This window comes from Chiloscyllium punctatum, chromosome 15 (assembly GCF_047496795.1).
Source record: "Chiloscyllium punctatum isolate Juve2018m chromosome 15, sChiPun1.3, whole genome shotgun sequence".
Classification (NCBI taxonomy): domain Eukaryota; kingdom Metazoa; phylum Chordata; class Chondrichthyes; order Orectolobiformes; family Hemiscylliidae; genus Chiloscyllium; species Chiloscyllium punctatum.
In genome coordinates, this window is record NC_092753.1 from 63,121,226 (window position 1) to 63,141,465 (window position 20,240).

General features: G+C 39.4%; 1 protein-coding gene across 2 annotated transcripts in view; it reads right to left on the reverse strand.

The window, feature by feature from the left end:
• Positions 1 to 20,240, reverse strand: part of polq (polymerase (DNA directed), theta) — an 88,261-nt gene that overhangs the window by 36,521 nt on the left and 31,500 nt on the right. For both annotated transcript variants that reach the window (XM_072585293.1, XM_072585294.1), the window contains exons 10-17: positions 19,986 to 20,132; positions 18,901 to 19,113; positions 15,530 to 15,672; positions 13,915 to 14,104; positions 10,849 to 10,991; positions 8,058 to 8,251; positions 4,400 to 4,524; positions 1,061 to 1,304 (exon numbers count right to left, since the gene is read on the reverse strand). In XM_072585293.1, coding sequence (XP_072441394.1) covers positions 1,061 to 1,304; positions 4,400 to 4,524; positions 8,058 to 8,251; positions 10,849 to 10,991; positions 13,915 to 14,104; positions 15,530 to 15,672; positions 18,901 to 19,113; positions 19,986 to 20,132 — 1,399 coding nt within the window. The remainder of the gene's footprint in view (positions 1 to 1,060; positions 1,305 to 4,399; positions 4,525 to 8,057; positions 8,252 to 10,848; positions 10,992 to 13,914; positions 14,105 to 15,529; positions 15,673 to 18,900; positions 19,114 to 19,985; positions 20,133 to 20,240) is intronic.

Genomic DNA, 20,240 nt, shown 5'->3' on the forward strand with positions numbered 1-20,240 from the left:
CTTCAATACTTATTTTCTTAGCACAAGTATTTAGTTTGTTGGTAAGCGCATCTCTGGCATGACGACAGTTTCAGTAATAAAGTTTGCAATAATCCTTCTACAAACTTTACACTTATCAGAATACTGGAAGTTTACAGAATGGAGAAATGTTCTGAAAAAGCTATCCACTCAGTTGAGAATCCAACTGAAACAGCTTTCTTGTCACCATAATACTTTTGCTTCCAGCCACTGGGCCAACTCTGAATCCCACTTGTCGCCTGCACTTGGATCCCATGTGTTTTTAAGCTTTCTGACCAGACTGGTAAGTGGGACCCTTACAAAAGCTTTGCTGAAGTCCACTGAGTTTACACTAAACACACTACTTCAATTAACACTTCTTCTACATTTACGAACAAAAATTCAACTTAAGACACAATCTTCCTTATCAATCCATGCTGACTGCCCTTGATTAATCTGAGCTTTTCCAAGTGGTATTATTTTCCCAACAACGGACCAGAATTTGGCTGATTGGCCTGCCATTTGTCAGTCTGTCTCACTGCTCTCTAGTTCTTTTGCACCATGCTTGCAGCCAGGAAGCATTGAAAAATGTTAGTCAACATCTTCACTAGCTTTCCCTTATTTCTCTCAACAGCCTTGGGACACATTTCATCCTGTCCAGGTGATTTCACCACGTTCAAACTTCTCATCTCGCATTCCACACTTTATTCCATCCAACATTTTACACTCCTCCTGCTTAACTACAATGTCTGTGCTAGTTCCTTTATTGTGGGCATAAATGCAAAGTATTCATTCAGAATAACCATGTATTGCCCATATCTCCACACACACAGTTACCATTTTTGGTCATTCCTTTTCTATTCACTTGCTGTGCGTTTATAAAACATCTCTGGGTTTTCTTGAAAATCCTTTTTCATGTCCTCTCTTTGTTTTTTGATTTATTTCTATAATTTCACTCTTGCACAAAATCAATTCTATTGTGTCGTAAGGTTTACATCAGGGTTATATCTACAGAATTATTACTCTTAAAACTCAAGTATAACACATCCAGCTAAAGTTCTACCTTTTAAATGGGACAGCGTTTCTCAGAGCAGTTTCTACATCAGCAGGGTTCCCCTGTGCCAGCTCAGATACTGTGCCAAATCCAGCATTATACAACGCTCGAGCACGCTGTGCATTCAGCAAAGAAATCCGCACAAGATCACAAAGCTGTCGCTGAACACCAAAATTAAGGCGACTTTGAAAGTGTGAAAGCAGCAGCTCCATATTATGCCAACCGAGTCGGTTACTAAATACTGTTATCATACCTGTAGAAGTTACAAAAGATCAGTTAACAATTTCATTGCCATCAAATAGCTTTAGAAAAGAACTGTGTTTCTCCAGAGTAAATCAATCAAAGTAGATTAAACTTAAAATATAAGCTATAACTATTAATTTAACCTGGGGCAGTGTTTTGTAGAGGAATAAGACGGTGTTATTTTCTGGGTCTGTAGATTGTGAAGGAGCAAAAATGGCCTTTAATAGAGTGATACGTACTTCTTGTCAGATGTGGAAGTTTGAAGAGAGTTTAAGGGTTACTGCAGATTATATCTGCAAATCTTATCAGATCGATTGGATCGGTCAGAGAGACAGTTAGAAGCAATGAGGAATTTGCAACAGTAACAATAGCAACAATGGATGGCAGTTATAGGAAGGGGGGAAAGTCTCAGATACAGTCACATAGATGGGTTAACTCCAGGAAGAGTAAGAGAGGTAGGCACCTAGGGCAGGAGTCTTTTGTGGATATACCCATTTCAAACAGATATGCTGTTTTGAAAAATGTAGGGGGTGATGGATTCTCAGGGGAACGTAGCATGAACAGCCACGTTTCTGGTATTGAGACTGGTTCTAATGCAACAAGGGGTACGTCGGCTTCCAAGAGATCAATTGTGTTAGGGGATTCTGTGGTCTGAGGAACAGACAGATGTTTCTGTGGCCAGCAGAGAAAAAGCAGAATGGTGTGTTGTTTCTCTGGTGCAGAGAAGATGTCTCAGAGAGGGTGCAGAATGTTCTCATGGGGGAGAGGAGTCAGCAATAGGTCACTGTCCACATTAGAACCAATGATATAGGAAGGGAAAAGGTTGACATTCTGAAGGGAGATTACAGAGCGTTAGGCAGGAATTTAAAAAGGAGGTCCTCGAGAGTAGTAATATTTGGATGACTTGGTGCTATGAGCAAGTGAGGGCAGGAATAGGAGGATAGAGCAGACGAATGCATGGCTGAGGAGTTGGTGTATGGGAGAAGGATTCACATTTTTGGATCATTGGAATCTCTTTTGAGATAGAAGTGACCTGTATAAGAAGGACGGATTGCACCTAAATTGAAAGCGGACTAATATACTGGCAGGGAAATTTGCTAGAGCTGCTCGGGAGGATTTAAACTAGTAAGGTGGCGGTGGGGGTGGGGGGGGGGTGGGGGGGTGGGGGGGGGGGGGGGGGGTTAGCGGTGGGACCCAGGGAGATAGTGAGGAAAGAGATCAATCGGAGACTGGTACAGTTGAGAACAGAAGTGAGTCAAACAGTCAGGGCAGGCAGGGACAAGGTAGGACTAATATATTAAGCTGCATTTATTTCAATGCAAGGGGCCTAACAGGGAAGGCAGACGAACTCAGGGTATGGTTAGGAACATGGGACTGGGATATCATAGCAATTACAGAAACATGGCTCAGGGATGGGCAGGACTGGCAGCTTAATGTTCCAGGATACAAATGCTACAGGAAGGGTAGAAAGGGAGGCAAGAGAGATGGGGGAAGTGGCATTTTTCATAAGAGATAGCATTACAGCTGTGCTGAGGGAGGATATTCCCAGAAATACATCCAGGGAAGTTATTTGGGTGGAACTGAGAAATAAAAAAGGGATGATCACCTTATTGGGATTGTATTACAGACCCCCTAATAGTCAGAGGGAAATTGAGAAACAAACTTGTAAGGAGATCTCAGCTATCTGTAAGAATAATAGGTGGTTATGGTAGGGGCTTTTAACTTTCCAAACATAGAGTGGGACTGTCATAGCGTTAAAGGTTTAAATGGAGAGAAATTTGTTAAGTGCGTACAAGACAATTTCCTGATTCAGTATGTGGATGTACCTACTAGAGAAGGTGCAAAACTTGAACTACTCTTGGGAAATAAGGCAGGGCAGGTGACTGAGGTGTCAGTGGGGGAGCACTTTGGGGCCAGCGACCATAATTCTATTAGTTTTAAAATAGTGATGGAAAAGGATAGACCTGATCTAAAAGTTGAAGTTCTACATTGGAGAAAGGCCAATTTTGATGGTATTAGGCAAGACTTTCGAAAGCTGATTGGAGGCAGATGTTTGCAGGTAAAGGGATGGCTGGAAAATGGGAAACCTTCAGAAATGAGATAACGAGAATCCAGAGAAAGTATATTCCTGTCAGGGTGAAAGGGAAGGCTGGTAGGTAAAGGGAATGCTGGATGACTAAAGAAATTGAGGGTTTGGTTAAGAAAAAGAAGGAAGCATGTGTAAGTTATAGACAGGATAGATCGAGTGAATCCTTAGAAGAGTATAAAGGAAGTAGGAGTATACTTAAGAGGGAAATCAGGAGGGTAAAAAGGGGACATGAGATAGCTTTAGCAAATAGAATTAAGGAGAATGAAAAGGGTTTTTATAAATACATTAAGGACAAAAGGGTAACCAGGGAGAGAATAGGGCCCCTCAAAGATCAGCAAGGCGGCCTTTGTGTGGAACCGCAGAAAATGGGGGAGATACTAAATGATTATTTTGCATCAGTATTTACTGTGGAAAAGAATATGGAAGATATAGTCTGTAGGGAAATAGATGGTGACATCTTGCAAAATGTCCATATTACAGAAGAGGAAGTGCTGGATGTCTTGAAACAGGTAAAGGTGGATAAATCCCCAGGACCTGATCGGAGGTTGAGGAGTGACCTTATAGAGGTTTACAAAATTATGAGGGGCATGGATAAGGTAAATAGGCAAAGTCTTTTCCCTGGGGTCAGGGAGTCCAGAACTAGAGGGCATAGGTTTAGGGTGAGAGGGGAAAGATATAAAAGAGACCTAAGGGGCAACTTTTTCATGCAGAGGGTGGTACGTGTATGGAATGAGCTGCCAGAGGAAGTGGTAGAGGCTGGTACAATTGCAACATTTAAGAGGCATTTGGATGGGTATATGAATAGGAGGAGTTTGGAGGGATATGGGCCAGGTGCTGGCAGGTGGGACTGGATTGGGTTGGGATATCTATTCAGCATGCTCGGGTTGGACCGAAGGGTCTGTTTCCATGCTGTACATCCCTATGACTCTATAAGAGACTTTAGCCAGCTCTAGTTAAAAGCAGCATATACTGTTTTCACTTAGATCTTTTCTTTGTCATTTTTTTATAACTCTTGCCTGCATAAGTTGCTGCAGACTGCTGCAGAGATTGAAGCTGTCCTCGACTGCAATGATATTTCTTTGCAACAGCTCCGAGAGGAACTTCATTGATTAAATCGAGTAACACAAGGCTAGTGAAAAATCTGGAGCAATAGGAAAATTAGCAGTTAGACATGTGCATTCGTCACAATTCATATTATCATAGCACAAAAACTTTACACCAGAAATCCTACAGAATTCTAGAAATCATTTTCAATGCTTTCACTTCTTCGCTCCCTGCTGTCAAAACTTCAGTTTAAAATCAGACATTCTGAGCAGGATCTGTTTTTCAACTACACATACGGACTAACTTTGGAAACAGGCAAGAATTAACCAACAGCTCTCAATGAAACAAAGTCTTATATAAATAAACACTTATGATGTAACAAGTTGAATTTAAATTAATTATGTATAACTACACTGAAAATGCAGTGATCCTCAAGGCTATCAATAGTTAAGCCATAAGCATATCTAACATTCTATTATATGCATATCAGATGTAGGAATTTATCTAATTTGCAGCAGCAGTGTAGTTCTGTGCTGGGGGCCTTTAGGTATTCAGATGCCAGGATAGCTCTCAAGATAATGTCTTGAGAGTAAACAAGCCACAGAACACGAGACTGTGGGAAATGATTTGCAGCATTAAATGGATACATTGATGCTATTTTATCAACGCCATTAAAGTAAAACGACATTAAGTGAGTCAGCATTAAGCAGGGGTTAGCTGTATTCACTTCAACCATTCCCTATGGTAGCAAGTTCCACATTATCAGCCCTTTGTGTTTATAAAGAAGTTTCTTCCGAAGTCCTCATTGGATTTCTTGGTGACTATTTTATATTAATGGGTCTGGTTTTGATCATCTCCACAAAAAGAATGAATTTCTCTGCATCTACTCTTTCAGTCTTAATTTGAAAGACCTCTATTAATGCTTTTTCTTCAGCTTTCTCCTCAGAGATTGAGATATACCCTTTTTATACTTTCTCTGGTGGTCTCTAGGTCCTTTACACTGCGAAACTAGAAATCTGCAGAGGTGCCTTCTAACCAAGGCTCAATACAAGCTTAGCACAGCTTCCTTACTTTTCAATTCCATCCCTTTAGAAATTAAGCTTAAACTTTCGAGCCCAGATTTTATAGCGATTACTGTATATACTCGAGTAATTTGTCAAATGTTTTGACTACTTTTTAAGGTTAACTTTATGGGATCGACTATTACACGAATACTACTTTTGAGGGTCAGAAATTTGTGCCCATCAAAATTCATACCGTACCATTTGCAGAAGCCCAATTGATCTCTAAACAAATAAAGAAAAACATCATGGTAATTCTCAAAACACGGAGAACAACATGACAGCAAGTGGAATGGAAACTGGGAGCGGAGTGGGCTGGCACACTGATTCATAAACATTGATCTGTTATCTGTGAAGAACTAGGGTCGACTTTTACATGAGATATATGGAAAATTCTAGGTTATTTGACCAAAAATAGGGGATTGACTTTTACGTGAGATCGACTATATACAGTAGTTTGGAAGATTTTAAAAAGTGGCTGAAGTGAACCACGTTAAATGTGAGTGCGCTAGTAAATACTTTGTGATTTCCTATTACGATGTAAAATAAAATAGTCTTACTGATGCACAGCACAGAAACAGACACCTCGGTCCAACTCGTCCATGCCGACCAGATATTCTAACCTAATCTGGTCCCATTTGCCAGCACTTAGCCCATATCCCTTTAAACCTTTCCTATTCATAAACCCATCCAGATGCCTTTTGAATGTTGTAATTGTACCAGACTCCACCACTTCCTGTGGCAGTTCATTCCATGCATGCACCAGCCTCTGTGTTGCCCCACAGTTGCCCCATCTTGTAACCAGAGTGTCTGCTGTAAATAGTTACAATGGAAAACATAATATGCTGGAGGTGCAGTAACACCAAGGTCTGTAAAAAGTGACAATATAGCATGACACAGGGCTGAAAATCTTCTCTCTGCAATTTGCAATCTGAGCTGCATACAACAGAATGTAACTGACTAAAATCTTTAGTTTCCCCTTCGCTTAGATGAAGAATTCAGAAGAGAGAAAATTTAGAAGGTAATTATGCATCTGGACAACATTTACTGCCTTCAAGTATACAAGAAATTGATAGTGACCTAACAGCAGATTCTGCATCTATCTACAGCAAGTTAGGAGGACAAAACAGATAAACGCACAAACATGAATAGGGTTGTAGGAAATGAGGGCAACGGATAAACGATACACATATAAAAACTAAAATTGAATATTAGAATTTAGAGTGCGGTTGATTAGATTAGATTAGATTAGATTACTTACAGCATGGAAACAGGCCCTTCGGCCCAACAAGTCCACACCGACCCGCCGAACAGCAACCCACCCAGACCCATTCCCCTACATTTACCCTTCACCTAACACTACAAGCAATTTAGCATGGCCAATTCACCTAACCTGCACATTTTTGGACTGTGGGAGGAAACCGGAGCACCCAGAGAAAACCCACGCAGACACTGGGAGAATGTGCAAACGCCACACAGACAGTTGCCGGAGGTGGGAATTGAACCCAGGTCTCTGGCGCTGTGAGGCAGCATGTACAGATCACAGCAGTCACATCTCATCTTTCTTAGTACTGAGGCATTTGTGGAAGGTAGCAACAATGACAATTTGCTTCTGAAATACAATGATTTATTGCATAGTCACGTGGGGATCTTGATGTACAGAAAAATAATAGGAGACAAGAATTTTTTTATTGATGATATCCGCTGAAGCAACGTTAACACTGACATTTTAAATTCAAATTCTGTACTAGCCTTTGTCCATTTGACACATAGAAGTGCAAGAAATATGTTAGGTACAAAATTATTTTACCCACTTTACCTTTTTAAAAAAATTCAGAGTAAACTCCACTTGTACACTAGCAAATAATGGAAGGTGTGGTGAACATTGGGGTTAGAGTTGTAGATCACAGAAACAGACACTTCAGTCCAATTCATCCATACTGACTAAGTTTCCCAAATGAAACTAGTCTCATTTATCTGCATCTGGCCCATATGCCTCTAAACCTTTCCTAATCAAGTATCTGTCCAAATGTCTTTTAAATGTTGGAACTGTACCTGCATTTACCACTTCCTCTGGCAGTTCTTTCCACATATGAACCATCCTACGTATGAAAGGGTTACCTCTCTGGTCCCTTTTAAATATTTCTTCTCTCACAATTCTCCATGATCTTCAAATACTTTTGTTCAGTGATGAGATGACTGGTGAGAGGAACTGCCTCCCCTACTCAACCCATCCAAGGAAATGGAATATTCTGTTAGTGATCTGACAGAGAATAGAGAATATTCACCCAAATATGGAAGTTGCTTCTACCTAGTTTCTTATGATTACATAGTGGGCAACATGCTGTTGGTGGAGCATGAATATAGAGATTAATTCAAATATAAAGTGGTTATATCAGTAATCATAAATTAAAAGTATAACAGCTTTTCTTATAACTCAGGGACCACAACAGTCTATGGTAGCATTTCTATGTATCTTTGTTCTAATCATGAACCGATATTCTATGGATTAGAAGGAAGAAGCTGTGACAAACACAGAGATAAATAGAAGTCAAGAAATCATCAGTACCTTTTGTGAATAGCCATTTGTCTGCGTTGCTTGTCCGTCTTGGGAATAAGTTTGCCCCGAATTGATCGGGCCAAGAAACCTTCCTCAATTCCAACTAGCTCTGCTACTTTCTTCATTGAGGCTGACAACTTCTCCCACAAGCAGAAAAATTGATACCAGTCAATGGTTATCCATTCTTCATAGAATGGTGTGATCTGAAGTCAATGAAGAAAGAACTAAATGAGCAACTCATCGCAAGAACAGCATGGCATGACAATGATATATTTTGCTGTGGACAGAACAGAGGGCATTGCACATACAGGCATCAGCCCTTTATATGACACAGTCACTGGCCTAGTTCAATAATGCAAACAGATATACCATTACACTACTGAGAGTGCTCCTGAAGCACAGTTGTCGTGAACATAGAACACAGAACATTACAGTGCAGTACAGGCCCTTCGGCCCTCGATGTTGTGCCAACCTGTCATACCAATCTGAAGCCCATCTAACCTACACTATTCCATGTACGTCCATATGCTTGCCCAATGGCGACTTAAATGCACTTAAAGTTGGCGAATCTACTACCATTGCTGGCAAAGCATTCCATACCCTTACTACTCTCTGAGTAAAGAAACTACCTCTGACATCTGTCCTATATCTATCACCCCTCAATTTAAAGCTATGCCCCCTTGTGCTCACTGTCACCATACTTGGAAAAAGGCTCTCCCTGTCCACCCTATCTAACCCTCTCTCTTATATGTCTCTATGAAGTCACCTCTCAACCTTCTTTTCTCCAACAAAAACAGCCTCAAGTCCCTCAGCCTTTCCTCATAAGACCTTCCCTCCATACCAGGCAACATCCTAGTAAATCTCCTCTGCACCCTTTCCAAAGCTTCCACATCCTTCTTATAATGTGGTGACCAGAACTGTACACAATACTCCAAGTGCAGCCGCACCAGAGTTTTATACAGCTGTAGCATAACCTCATGATTCCGGAACTCGATCCCTCTATTAATAAAAGCTAAAACACTGTATGCCTTCTTAACAACCCTGTCAACCTGGGTGGCAACTTTCAAGGATCTGTGTACATGGACACCGAGATCTCTCTGCTCATCTACACTACCAAGAATCTTACCATTAGCCCAGTACTTTGCATTCCGGTTATTCCGACCAAAGTGAATCACCTCACACTTTTCTGCATTAAACTCCATTTGCCACCTTTCAGCCCCACTCTGCAGCTTATCTATGTCTCTCTGTAGCCTACAACATCCTTCATCACTATCCACAACTCCACCGACCTTAGTGTCATCTGCAAATTTACTAACCCACCCTTCTACACCCTCATCCAGGTCGTTTATAAAAATGACGAACAGCAGTGGACCCAACACCGACCCTTGCGGTACACCACTGGTAACTGGACTCCAGGATGAACATTTCCCATCAACCACCACCCTCTGTCTTCTTTCAGCAAGCCAATTACTGATCCAAACTGCTATATCTCCCACAATTCCATTCCTCCGCATTTTGTACAATAGCCTACTGTGGGGAACCATATCGAACGCCTTGCTGAAATCCATATACACCACATCAACCGGTTTACTCTCATCTACCTGTCTGGTCACCTTCTCAAAGAACTCAATAAAGTTTGTGAGGCACGACCTACCCTTCTCAAAACCGTGCTGACTATCCTTAATCAAATTGTTCTTTTCTAGATGATTATAAATCCTATCTCTTATAACCTTTTCCAACACTTTACCAACAACTGAAGTAAGGCTCACTGATCTAAAATTACCAGGGTTGTCTCTACTTCCCATCTTGAACAGGGGAACCACATTTGCTATCCTCCAGTCTTCTGGCACCATTCCTGTAGACAATGGCGATTTAAAGATCAATGTCAAAGGCTCGGCAATCTCCGTCCTGGCTTCCCAGAGGATCCGGCCCAGGGGACTTACCTACTTTCACACTCTGGGTCTAACCATAAATGAACAACTCAGTGTAGCAGCTAACTGGGCAAAGTGTAGTTACTTACAAACTGTCACACAAATTGTATTGTTAATCATTGAGTAGTAAAATAAACAAAAATGAATTCTCCATGAACGAAAAAAATGTCAATGAGAATTCTGCAGTCTTGAATGTAATTGCCTTTAATCTGAACTCATTTAGAATTTAAACCTTTATAAACTAGCCTCAAAGGATCTAGTAGTTACTGAATTAAGTTAGATTATCTTGAAAAGGTACTTATTCGCACGACTTAACTCACAAAATACCAGATCCAGAATGTCTGCAGTCACACAAACATGTAAATGCCTGATGGAACTCAGTCAGTATTTAGGTACCAGCAATTGAACTTTGTAGTCCAAGCAATGCACAAATGTACACTCTAGAAGTAAGCTAATTCACTGCAGTCCACATCTATCTCCTAATTTAAGACTACCTTTAAAAACAAACCTCTTTGATCAATCTTTCGTTCACCCACTGAAATCAAGGTATTGGTCTGGAGTAGGTGAGATGAGCAATGTTCTGGAGATGCAAATAGGAGCAACACCAAGGCCCAATATTTCTGTCCAGGCCTATGATACACCTTTGCAGCTGACTGAAGGCAGGTTCTGCCAGAGAACGAGTGGGACCTGAATGAAGGAGCAGTGCTCCGAAAGCTATTACTTCCAAATAAACCTGTTGGACTATAACCTGGTGTTGTGTTATTTTTAACTGTTTCACCCCAGTCCAACGCTGGCCCCTCCACATCCTAGTTCCATAGATAGCATGAAAAATAATTGATGCTAAATTGCAAAGAAAATGTCCAATGTACCTGATAGAGAATATGAAGATCATTCTCCAAAACAAATCCTTTCATTGCTTTCTGCAAGTCAGCAAAGATTCTCAGTGCATCTGGAGGAGACAGGGAAGAAGCAAGAGTGGCTGCTCCTAACTGTGTGGGTCGATACAGTTGAACTATTAACGACAAAAAAATGATGAGGTAAGTACAATGAGACTATTAGAACCTTAAAGAGCAGGAGGCTGCCATTTGGCCCATCATATCCATACCAACTCTTTGAAAGTGCAGTCCAATTCAGTTCCAACCCCCAGCTTTAATAACATATCTACACTAACTAGTCTTTTTCAATTACTGTCTTCAAGTTTTAGGTAAATATGTTTTGCTAAGAAGTGGAATTTAATGAAGTAATTTATTCTGTGAATGAAGCATTATTTTTCAGTGTTCTGCAAAATGATAAGTCAGCACTCAAAATATATCCACTGTGCAAGTTTAAAATGGCTATGTTTCATTCAAGAGGTGAATATATAAATGAATGTGGATTCTGAAAAAAAGGATTATTAATACAAAACATCTAAGAAATAAAGTGTACCTGAGACACAGTGGAAACTTAAAGTTGAAACAAAACCCAGACAATAAGTGCATGGTTATACAGAGGCAGAAAAACTGATCTACAATAAAGAAAACTTTTTTAAAAAATATTTAGTATTTGGAAGAGAAAATATAACAGAAAAGATGGAACAACACGTTCCTTTGAATAATCCAGTATTATTTCTAACATACACAAGTATAGAAGTGATTATAGTAACATGCATTTAAGCCTAAGAAAACAAAACAGCAAATTGAGAAATAATTAAACTGGAAATCTTGCATAAATAAAAGCTTGCATTATACTTCTGACTTGTTCTAGTACCACTTGACTTTTTGTTGAATATTTTTTATGTTTGAATAAGGAAATGCAATGATGCAGGCTCATAAATTCCCATGGCCCCAACAAAAGACACTAGAGACCACCACTACAGTCTCATTAGAGAGGAAAAAGGGAAGAATCAAAAAGCAATCATTTCAGGTTTATATGGATTGATCTACCTACAAAGTGATATGGTAGAGATTTGGTGGCATATTTTCATCCTTCCCAGTGACTGGGATAGGACATGGTGGAGGCAGAATCAAAATAACTTTCAAAAACAATCAAAAACTTTAAATAGACAGGTTAACAATATTGTGAAAGAGTAATATGTCACAATATTTCTAATAAGCCATGATTGAAAATATCAGGTTTCTATATTCATTTAAAGCATTTGGGAAAAAATGAACTGAATCGAAAAACAGTGCAAGGCAAACTCATCACAAAATTTTAACTGTAAAAGCAGATCATTCTGTGCGAATAAAAAGGACTATTGTTTCAAAACCCAAAGAACAAGTGTACAACAGCAACAGTTTCTTAAAATGCACCGTATAGAAACTTAGAATGTAGGAGCAACAGCAGGCCATTAAGGCAACTTAATGCCATTCAATATGACCATATCTCAATGCCATACTCCCACACTTTCCCCATTTCCCTTGATGACTTTAATATCTAGAAATCTTTTTGCTCCTTAAATAAATTCAGAGAATTCCACAGGGACGCTGCTTTTAAGTGAAGAAATGTCTTCTCTTCTCAGTCCTAAATGACCTAGCTTATATCCTGAGACCATGACCCCTTGCTCTAGATAAATCTCCACCAGGGTGAGCATCATCCCCGCATCCTGCTTGCCCAGGTCAGTCAGAATTTAGACATTTCAATGAGATGCCCTTTCCTTTTTCCAACAAATACAGCCTAGTCAACACAATCTCATCTTAACAATAAACATGCCACCCCTGGATTCATTCTGGTGAACCTTTGCTGAACTCCTATGTCAAGTGTATCCTTTCTTAGGTAACTAGACCTGTAATGCACAAAATACTCCAGGTGCAGAGTCACCAAGATGTTACACAGCTGCTACTCTCAAATCTTCTTCCAATGAAAGCCAACTTTCCACTTGTCTTTCTAACTGCTTGCAGCACTTGCTAGTCTGCTTTCAATGACCTATGTACAAGGACATTTGCAGATGAACATTTCCTGGCATACCACCATTTAAGTAATAATGTGCCTTTTGGTTTTTCCTATTCAAGTAAATTATCCACATTAAACTGCACCTGCCATGTATTTGCCCATTTACTCAATTAGTCTAAATTTCTTTAAAAGTTCTTTAATTCGTCCTAGTTTTGTGATATGAGCAAACTTGGAAATATTACATTTATTTCCCTCACCTAAATTATTGGGTGATATATATTGTGAATACCTGGGTCCTTTCGGTACCCACTGGATATCACCTTCCACTTCAAACAAAAACCTATCCATCCCTACTCTTTTTCTCCTGACTGCTAATAAATTCTCAGTCTATGTCGGTACATCACCCCAATCCCATGAGCTTTAATCACGCCACACTAGCTTCCGATGTGGAAGTTTATCACTTTATGAAAATCATAATACACCACATCCACTGGTTCTTGCTCATCTATTCTACAAGTTACAGCCTCAAAGTACTCTAGGAGGTTTGTCAAGCATGACTTCTTTTTCACTAATCCACATTCACTTTCTGTAGTCCTGTTAATGTTTTCTAAGTGTGCTGTATTAATATTCTTTATAATAGACTATATAATTGTATACACTACTGATGTCAGCCTAACCAGATTTTATTTCCTTTTTTTAAAAATCAGCAAAGTTACATTTGCCACCTTCTAGATTGGAGTGGTGCTGGAAAAGCACAGCAGTTCAGGCAGCATCTGAGGAGTATTCCTGATTAAGGGCTTTTGCCCGAAACGTCAATTTTCCTGCTCCTCGGGTGCTGCCTGAACTGCTGTGCTTTTCCAGCACCACTCTAATCTAGAATCTGGTTTCCAGCATCTGCAGTCTTTGTTTTTACCTACATTTGCCACCTTCCAATTTGGGATTTGTCAACTACGATAAATAGAACTAGCTTTAGAAGAAAGTGTATGGGGTAGTTTGGCTGAACTCTAGAAAGTGTGAGAAATTTTATTTGCTCAAAGAAAAAAGGAAAAGAAAAAGGAAAAAATTACTTTTATCTCCTTGCTGGTCCTCTTCCAGTATTTGAATAAGCTCATTCTCCATTAGGTACTGTATAGAGTCCTCAATAGCATTGCCCTGGATTGATGCTACCTCAGTTCCTTGTGCACTGGCAGCCAGCAGTGTGCATGAGGCATACACACGGACATCTTCTGGGGTACTGGCAACACCGCCTACTATAATCTGAAACCAAGATTAAGAGCCAACAGTTTTAAAAATCCTATAAAATCCAGAACATTCCTCAAATCTGATGGATTATTTTGACACAAACTAGTCCAAACAAGACAGAACCACGGAATTGAAATACAACACCACTTATCAACTATTTTAAACATAAAATCTTAAATCAATTTTCTTTATTATTATTTTGTCACGAGAGTGGGAATCCAGAACCACAGGATAAAGTCCTAGGGACATGGGCCTCAATCCCACCATAGCAGATGGCAAACTTCAAATATAATATTAAAACAATCTGAAATCAAAAGCTAGCCTAACGGTGACCATGGTGCCACAGTTGCTTGTTGTAGAAACCTGTCTAGTGCACTAATGTCCTTCAGGGAAGGAAATCTACCATCCTTATCTGGTCTGACCGATATGTTATTCTAGATCTACGGCCATACGATTGGCTCCAAATGATGCTCTGGACAATAATGATAGCCAATGAATACTGGCCTAGCCACTGATGCCCACAACCCATCAATGAATAAAAGTAAACAAACAAATAAATTGCAAACCGTGGGTCATACACACATGAAACATTGTGCAAAAATAACTACTGTAATTGTTATGGTTAAATAACAAAATAAGTAACCAAGGTTACAAAGGCAGCTCAGTTATATCATCACAAACGCTTGCTGATCCAGAACCTTTATTATTGGAACCAATGTCTGCGATAGAGATCACGTTGGGATCAGGTTCCTTAAAAAGAATTGCTATAAGTTTACTATCAAAAAGCCAAACCAGTTAACAGATTGAAGTCTGTACAAATCTATAAACAGTATTTTTTTTCAGAATTTAAACTGTTTATATAACTTTGTCCAAGTGACTTGGCAGGAAAACTAGTTGCTCTTCCTTCCTTCCTCTGGAAGCTGGCATTAGCCTTCTCAGGCATCAGGATGAGCATCTGCTGAAAAGGTTCCATCCATTCCTTCTTGTATATTTTATTTCTCAATCCAACAGAAAAAATTATAAATTTTTGAATTTACTATAGTTTCATTCCAAATTCAGTGATAATTCAATCTATAAATAGGCTGCTGTCACTTTACATACATCTACACACTATCACTATATATGTTCACGAACTAGGATTCCATGGACTCAGAAATTTATTTAGTTCACATTTTGTATATTTGATAATGCTATTGTATGCAAACCAACAACATGACATTCGGATTTACAAATTTCAGACTTTTACTTATCTGAAAGCTAATTTAAAACTTGAAGAATACCATACAAAACACATTCTACATCAACTATTGTCAATGAGGGGATAGAAAATAAAATGTTGACACTAGTTTCTGAAGAGTTAATCATTTGTAGCCAATACTTCTATGTACATAGGTTAAATTCCTTCAAGTTGAAATAGGTCCTGTTAATCTTTCATCTTACCTCAAGAATAGCTCGGATCATACTGGTAGTGACACCCTCTCCTTCCTTCTTCACAAGGCAACTATGAATAGGTTTGAGAGAGCCCTGTATCAGGCTCATTCCTTTTGCTTTCTCTGCATTCTTACACACCAGTATACTTTCACCTGGAGCAAAATTTAATGTTAAACATTATTACTTTTAATGTGTTTTCTTTCTCACCTTGCTATTACACACAAAAGAAAACAAATATATGATGAATACAGAAAAAAAATTGCTTATTGTAATGCTCATTCTATTTCATGTACTTTTCACTACTAAAAATTAGGACAATTCAAGTCCATGCAGAGATTTTCCGGATATGTAGCACATATATTGTAACACAGGATGTATGACATAATAATAAACTTGCACACAACTTTTGATGAAATTAACACAAATTATTTTGGTACTGTTTATTTCAGGTCAATCGCACTTCAGTTCAAATGCATATCCCAATACTACATTTACAGCTTATTAAATACATGATATGGATTTAATTTGAAATTTGCAGAATTACTGTCGAGTTATAAATCTTTATCAGTTCAAGCCAAGAAGTACAGGACTGCTACAGATAGTGATTGACATGGCAGTACAGCTGTAACAATGGCCTCCACCAGACAATGCAGAAAATTGCCTGGGCACATCCTATCAACAAAAACAAAGACAAATACAAAATTACTGCCTCATCAGTCTACTCTCAATCAAAGTGATGGAAGGTCAACGGCGTTATCAAGCAGCACTTGTTCAGTAATAATTTGAACACAGATGCACAGTTGAGTTCCTTCGGGACCACCCAAACCCTTTACATCCTTGGGCCAAATACAGACAAAACAGCCAAATGGAGCAAAAGTCTGAGCTGAGATGAATGCAACTGCCCTTAACATCATGGTCAGTAGACCAAATGTGGGATCAAGGAGCCTCAGCAAAATTAATTTCGAAAGGTGGGGGTGGGGGCGATGCCTCTACCAGCTGGAATCATACCGAGCATATGAATATGATTATGGTTAATGGAGGTCAATCACCTGAGCACCAGGACATTGCTGCAAGAGTTCTCAGGGTCTGAGAATCAACCACATTTAGATGATCTATTAATAACCTTCCCTCCATTATCTGGTTGTGCTGCTAATTTTCAATGTTTAATGTCATTCACAATTTCTCAGCTACTGAAACGGTCCATGCTCTCGTGCAGCAAGACCTGGATAACATCTAGAACTGGGCTGACAAATGGCAATGCCATTCATGCCAAATAGATGTCAGGCAACAACCATCTTCAACAATAAAGAATCTAATCATCTCCACTTGATATGCAATGGCATGGCCATCTTTAAATCTCCATCATAAAGATTTTGAGAGTTCTCATTAATCAGAAATTGAACTAGACTAGTCACGTAAGTACCATGGCTTCAAGAACAGATCAGAGGCAAAGAATCTTGTAAGCAAGTCACTCACCTCCCAACTCCCAAAACCATCATTTACAAGGCACAAGTCAGGAGTGTAATGGAATGCTCCCCATTTATCAGGCTGAGTGTAATTCCAATAACATGCAAGAATCTCTACACCATCTAGGACAACTCAATTTTCTTCTTCATGAGTGAGGCTGGTATACACACCAGCCTCATTCCTGAAGAAGGGCTTATGCCCGAAACGTCGATTCTCCTGCTCCTCGGATGCTGCCTGGCCTGCTGCGCTTTTCCAGCACCACACTTTTCAACTCTGGTCTCCAGCATCTGCAGTCCTCACTTTCTCCCAACTCTATTTTCTTGATTGGCACCCATCAGCGCTTTAAAAATTCACACTATCTTCTGCCAATGCCAATAAGCCTCCTTTGACAGCTACTTCTAAACCTACAACATTTTCCACTTAGAAAAACAAGGGTAAGAAATGCATGGAACACCCTGCAAGTTCTTTTCCAAACCCCACACCATCCTGATTTGGAACCATTCATTCATTCACAGGCACTAAGGCAATGACCTAGAATTCCCTCCCTCTCAGGTGTGTAGCTATAACTACTACATTACCTGTAGTGATTCAAGATGGCCGAACATCACCACCGCCACGTCAAATTAGGGGTGGGGTGGGTAAGGCATTATGGCATGCCCAACAATGTTCACATCCCATGAATAAATAATTTTAAATATTGCAGTCCAGAAAAAAAGGTATCTTTTCTCAAGGTAACTGAGGAGAATTGATTAGAAGTTAGTTGAAGTATACATATCAATTCTCACAGACTATTTTGCCCAATCAGTGCACAATATGCACGAACGTAACAATTTTATTTGAAACAAGACAGAATCACCTCTGAGCAAGGAGGCATGGACTCATGTCCCACCTATTCCAGAGGTTTATCATAAGACATCTCAATGAGTTGTTGAAAAATACCTAGAAGACCCTGAACAGTATTGACAAGGTGAACATGAACAGAATATTTCCTCTTGTGAAACAGTCCAAAGCTAGGGAGCTGCTTCAAAATTACAAGTCACCCTTTTAAGCAAAGGTATTTTTTTTTCTCTCAAAAAGAATTGAAGTCAGAATGGATTTACAGAAGGGAAGTGATACTTGACAAATCTGTCAGATTTGTTTTTGAGGACATAACAAGTCGGTTGATAAGGGGGAATCTAGTGGATGTTGTTTATTTGAACTTTCAAAAGGCTTTTGATAAAGTCCCAAACAAGAATTTAGTCTATAAAATTAAACCACATGTGACTGGGATAGTGTACTGACATGGAGAGTGAATTGGCTCACAGACAGGAAACAAACAGTAGGAATAAATGGCTCATTTTCTGAGTGGCAGCCAGTGGGTGGTGAGGCACTGCAGGGATCAGTGCTTGGACACCAGCTATTCACAATATATATTAATGATTTAGATAAGGAAACTAAATGTAATATCGCCAAGTTTATAGATGCCACAAAGCTGGTAGGTGAGTGCGCTGTGAGAAGGATATAGAGATGCTTCAGTGTCATTTGGACAAGTTGAGTGAGTGGGAAATGCATGGCAGATGAAGTTTAATGTGGACAAATGTGAGGTTATCTATTTTGGTGGCAAAACCAGGAAGGCAGATTATTATAGATAAAGGAAGTTGTGTATGCATAAATTGACTGCTTACACTACAACTTACAAAACTTTGAATCAAATGCAACGTTAGAAATCTTTGTATGGAATATTTTAAATCAGGTCAACTAATTCCCAACAGAACCTCTTCCCTCTGCTATCAATGCCACTCCCCACACCACAATGCCCTCAGAAGGACCAATACTAACATAATGTAATACTGAAAGCACATTTACCTTAAATTACCTTAAATACTGAAATTAGGGTTCCACAAAGAGTAGATATAAAACAACTAACTGTTTACCCATTGTGTCCACTCCTTTCCTTCCAGCTCTCCCAGACATCTGTTTGTAGGTGATAACATCAAGAAGCCGCCCATTAAACACTGGTGATCTAATAATCACACGGCGAGCTGGTAGATTTACACCAGAGGATAGGGTGGAAGTAGCCACAAGAACACGAATCAAACCTTGGCGAAATGCCCCCTCAATGATATCACGTTCATCAAAAGTCAATCCTAACATGGAAATGAGAATGGCAGTGATCAATGTTGATCAGAAATAAACAGTTACTAATTATGATTATAAAATAAAGTTACACGTCTATTGATTATACCATCATTTTAAAAAAATCATGGCTAAAGAAAACCATTCAATACAAAGAAATTCTTTTGACTAATCTCTGATGAAAATAAACACTTGTGTTCTAAGTCATCCAATAGCTTTGACTGCTCCAATAAGTGCATGCACTTTTTAGGCATATTCACAAGTACTTTTAACAACTTCAAAGGGTATTTGGTCTTCCCCTCCCACCTCAACCACAACTTCCCTCGTCCTGGAACCTCAACTCTCCAAAGGGGTAATCTGGCTTCCCAAAATAAATCCACAAACTCAGTCCTGGTCTGCTCTGTGAATTCTCGATTCCAGGGAGAGGAGAGAATAAAACAGGATTTAAACGGAGATAACTGCCCAATTCAGTGGACAGTTGTCTTAACATTCACAAAACCAGGCCTCAATGAAAATCAGAAATAAAACATTCAGGGTCATTTGAGGATTTTCATTGTGACAGATGAAAATCTAGGCCTTGCACACACACAGTCAAATAAGCTGCTTTTAGGTAAATCTGCATTATCTCAGCCACCTTCACACCCACAAGAAACCACCACTCATCTGAAATATCGAACCGAGCCAGTTTCCTATATAAAAAAAAGTCATGTTAATCTTCAATACAGCTAGCAAAATGGACGGGTTGGACCGAAGGGTCTGTTTCCATGCTGCACATCTTTATGACTCTATATGCCTTACGGTTTTAGTTTATGAAACTTTTTCAACATCAAGGGAAAGCAGTTAACATTGCATTCTACAAAGGAATAAAAAGAAATTGTAATACCAGCGTGATGAAAGGCCACTCCCTGAGGTACAGTGTGCCCCAGCACTGCATCGAGTCCAGCTGGAGTGCGCTTTAGCTGATCCACTGTCTCTTGGAGCTCATCCCTGTGTAGTGTGTAAGGTAACAACTTGGATGCTTTTACAAATCCTAAATAAAACAAAAAATAAAGTGTAAAGTACAAATCATGTAGTTTAACAAAATGATACTTAATGGTCAAAGTTGTAACTAGATAGTAGCACAAGATAATGATTATCA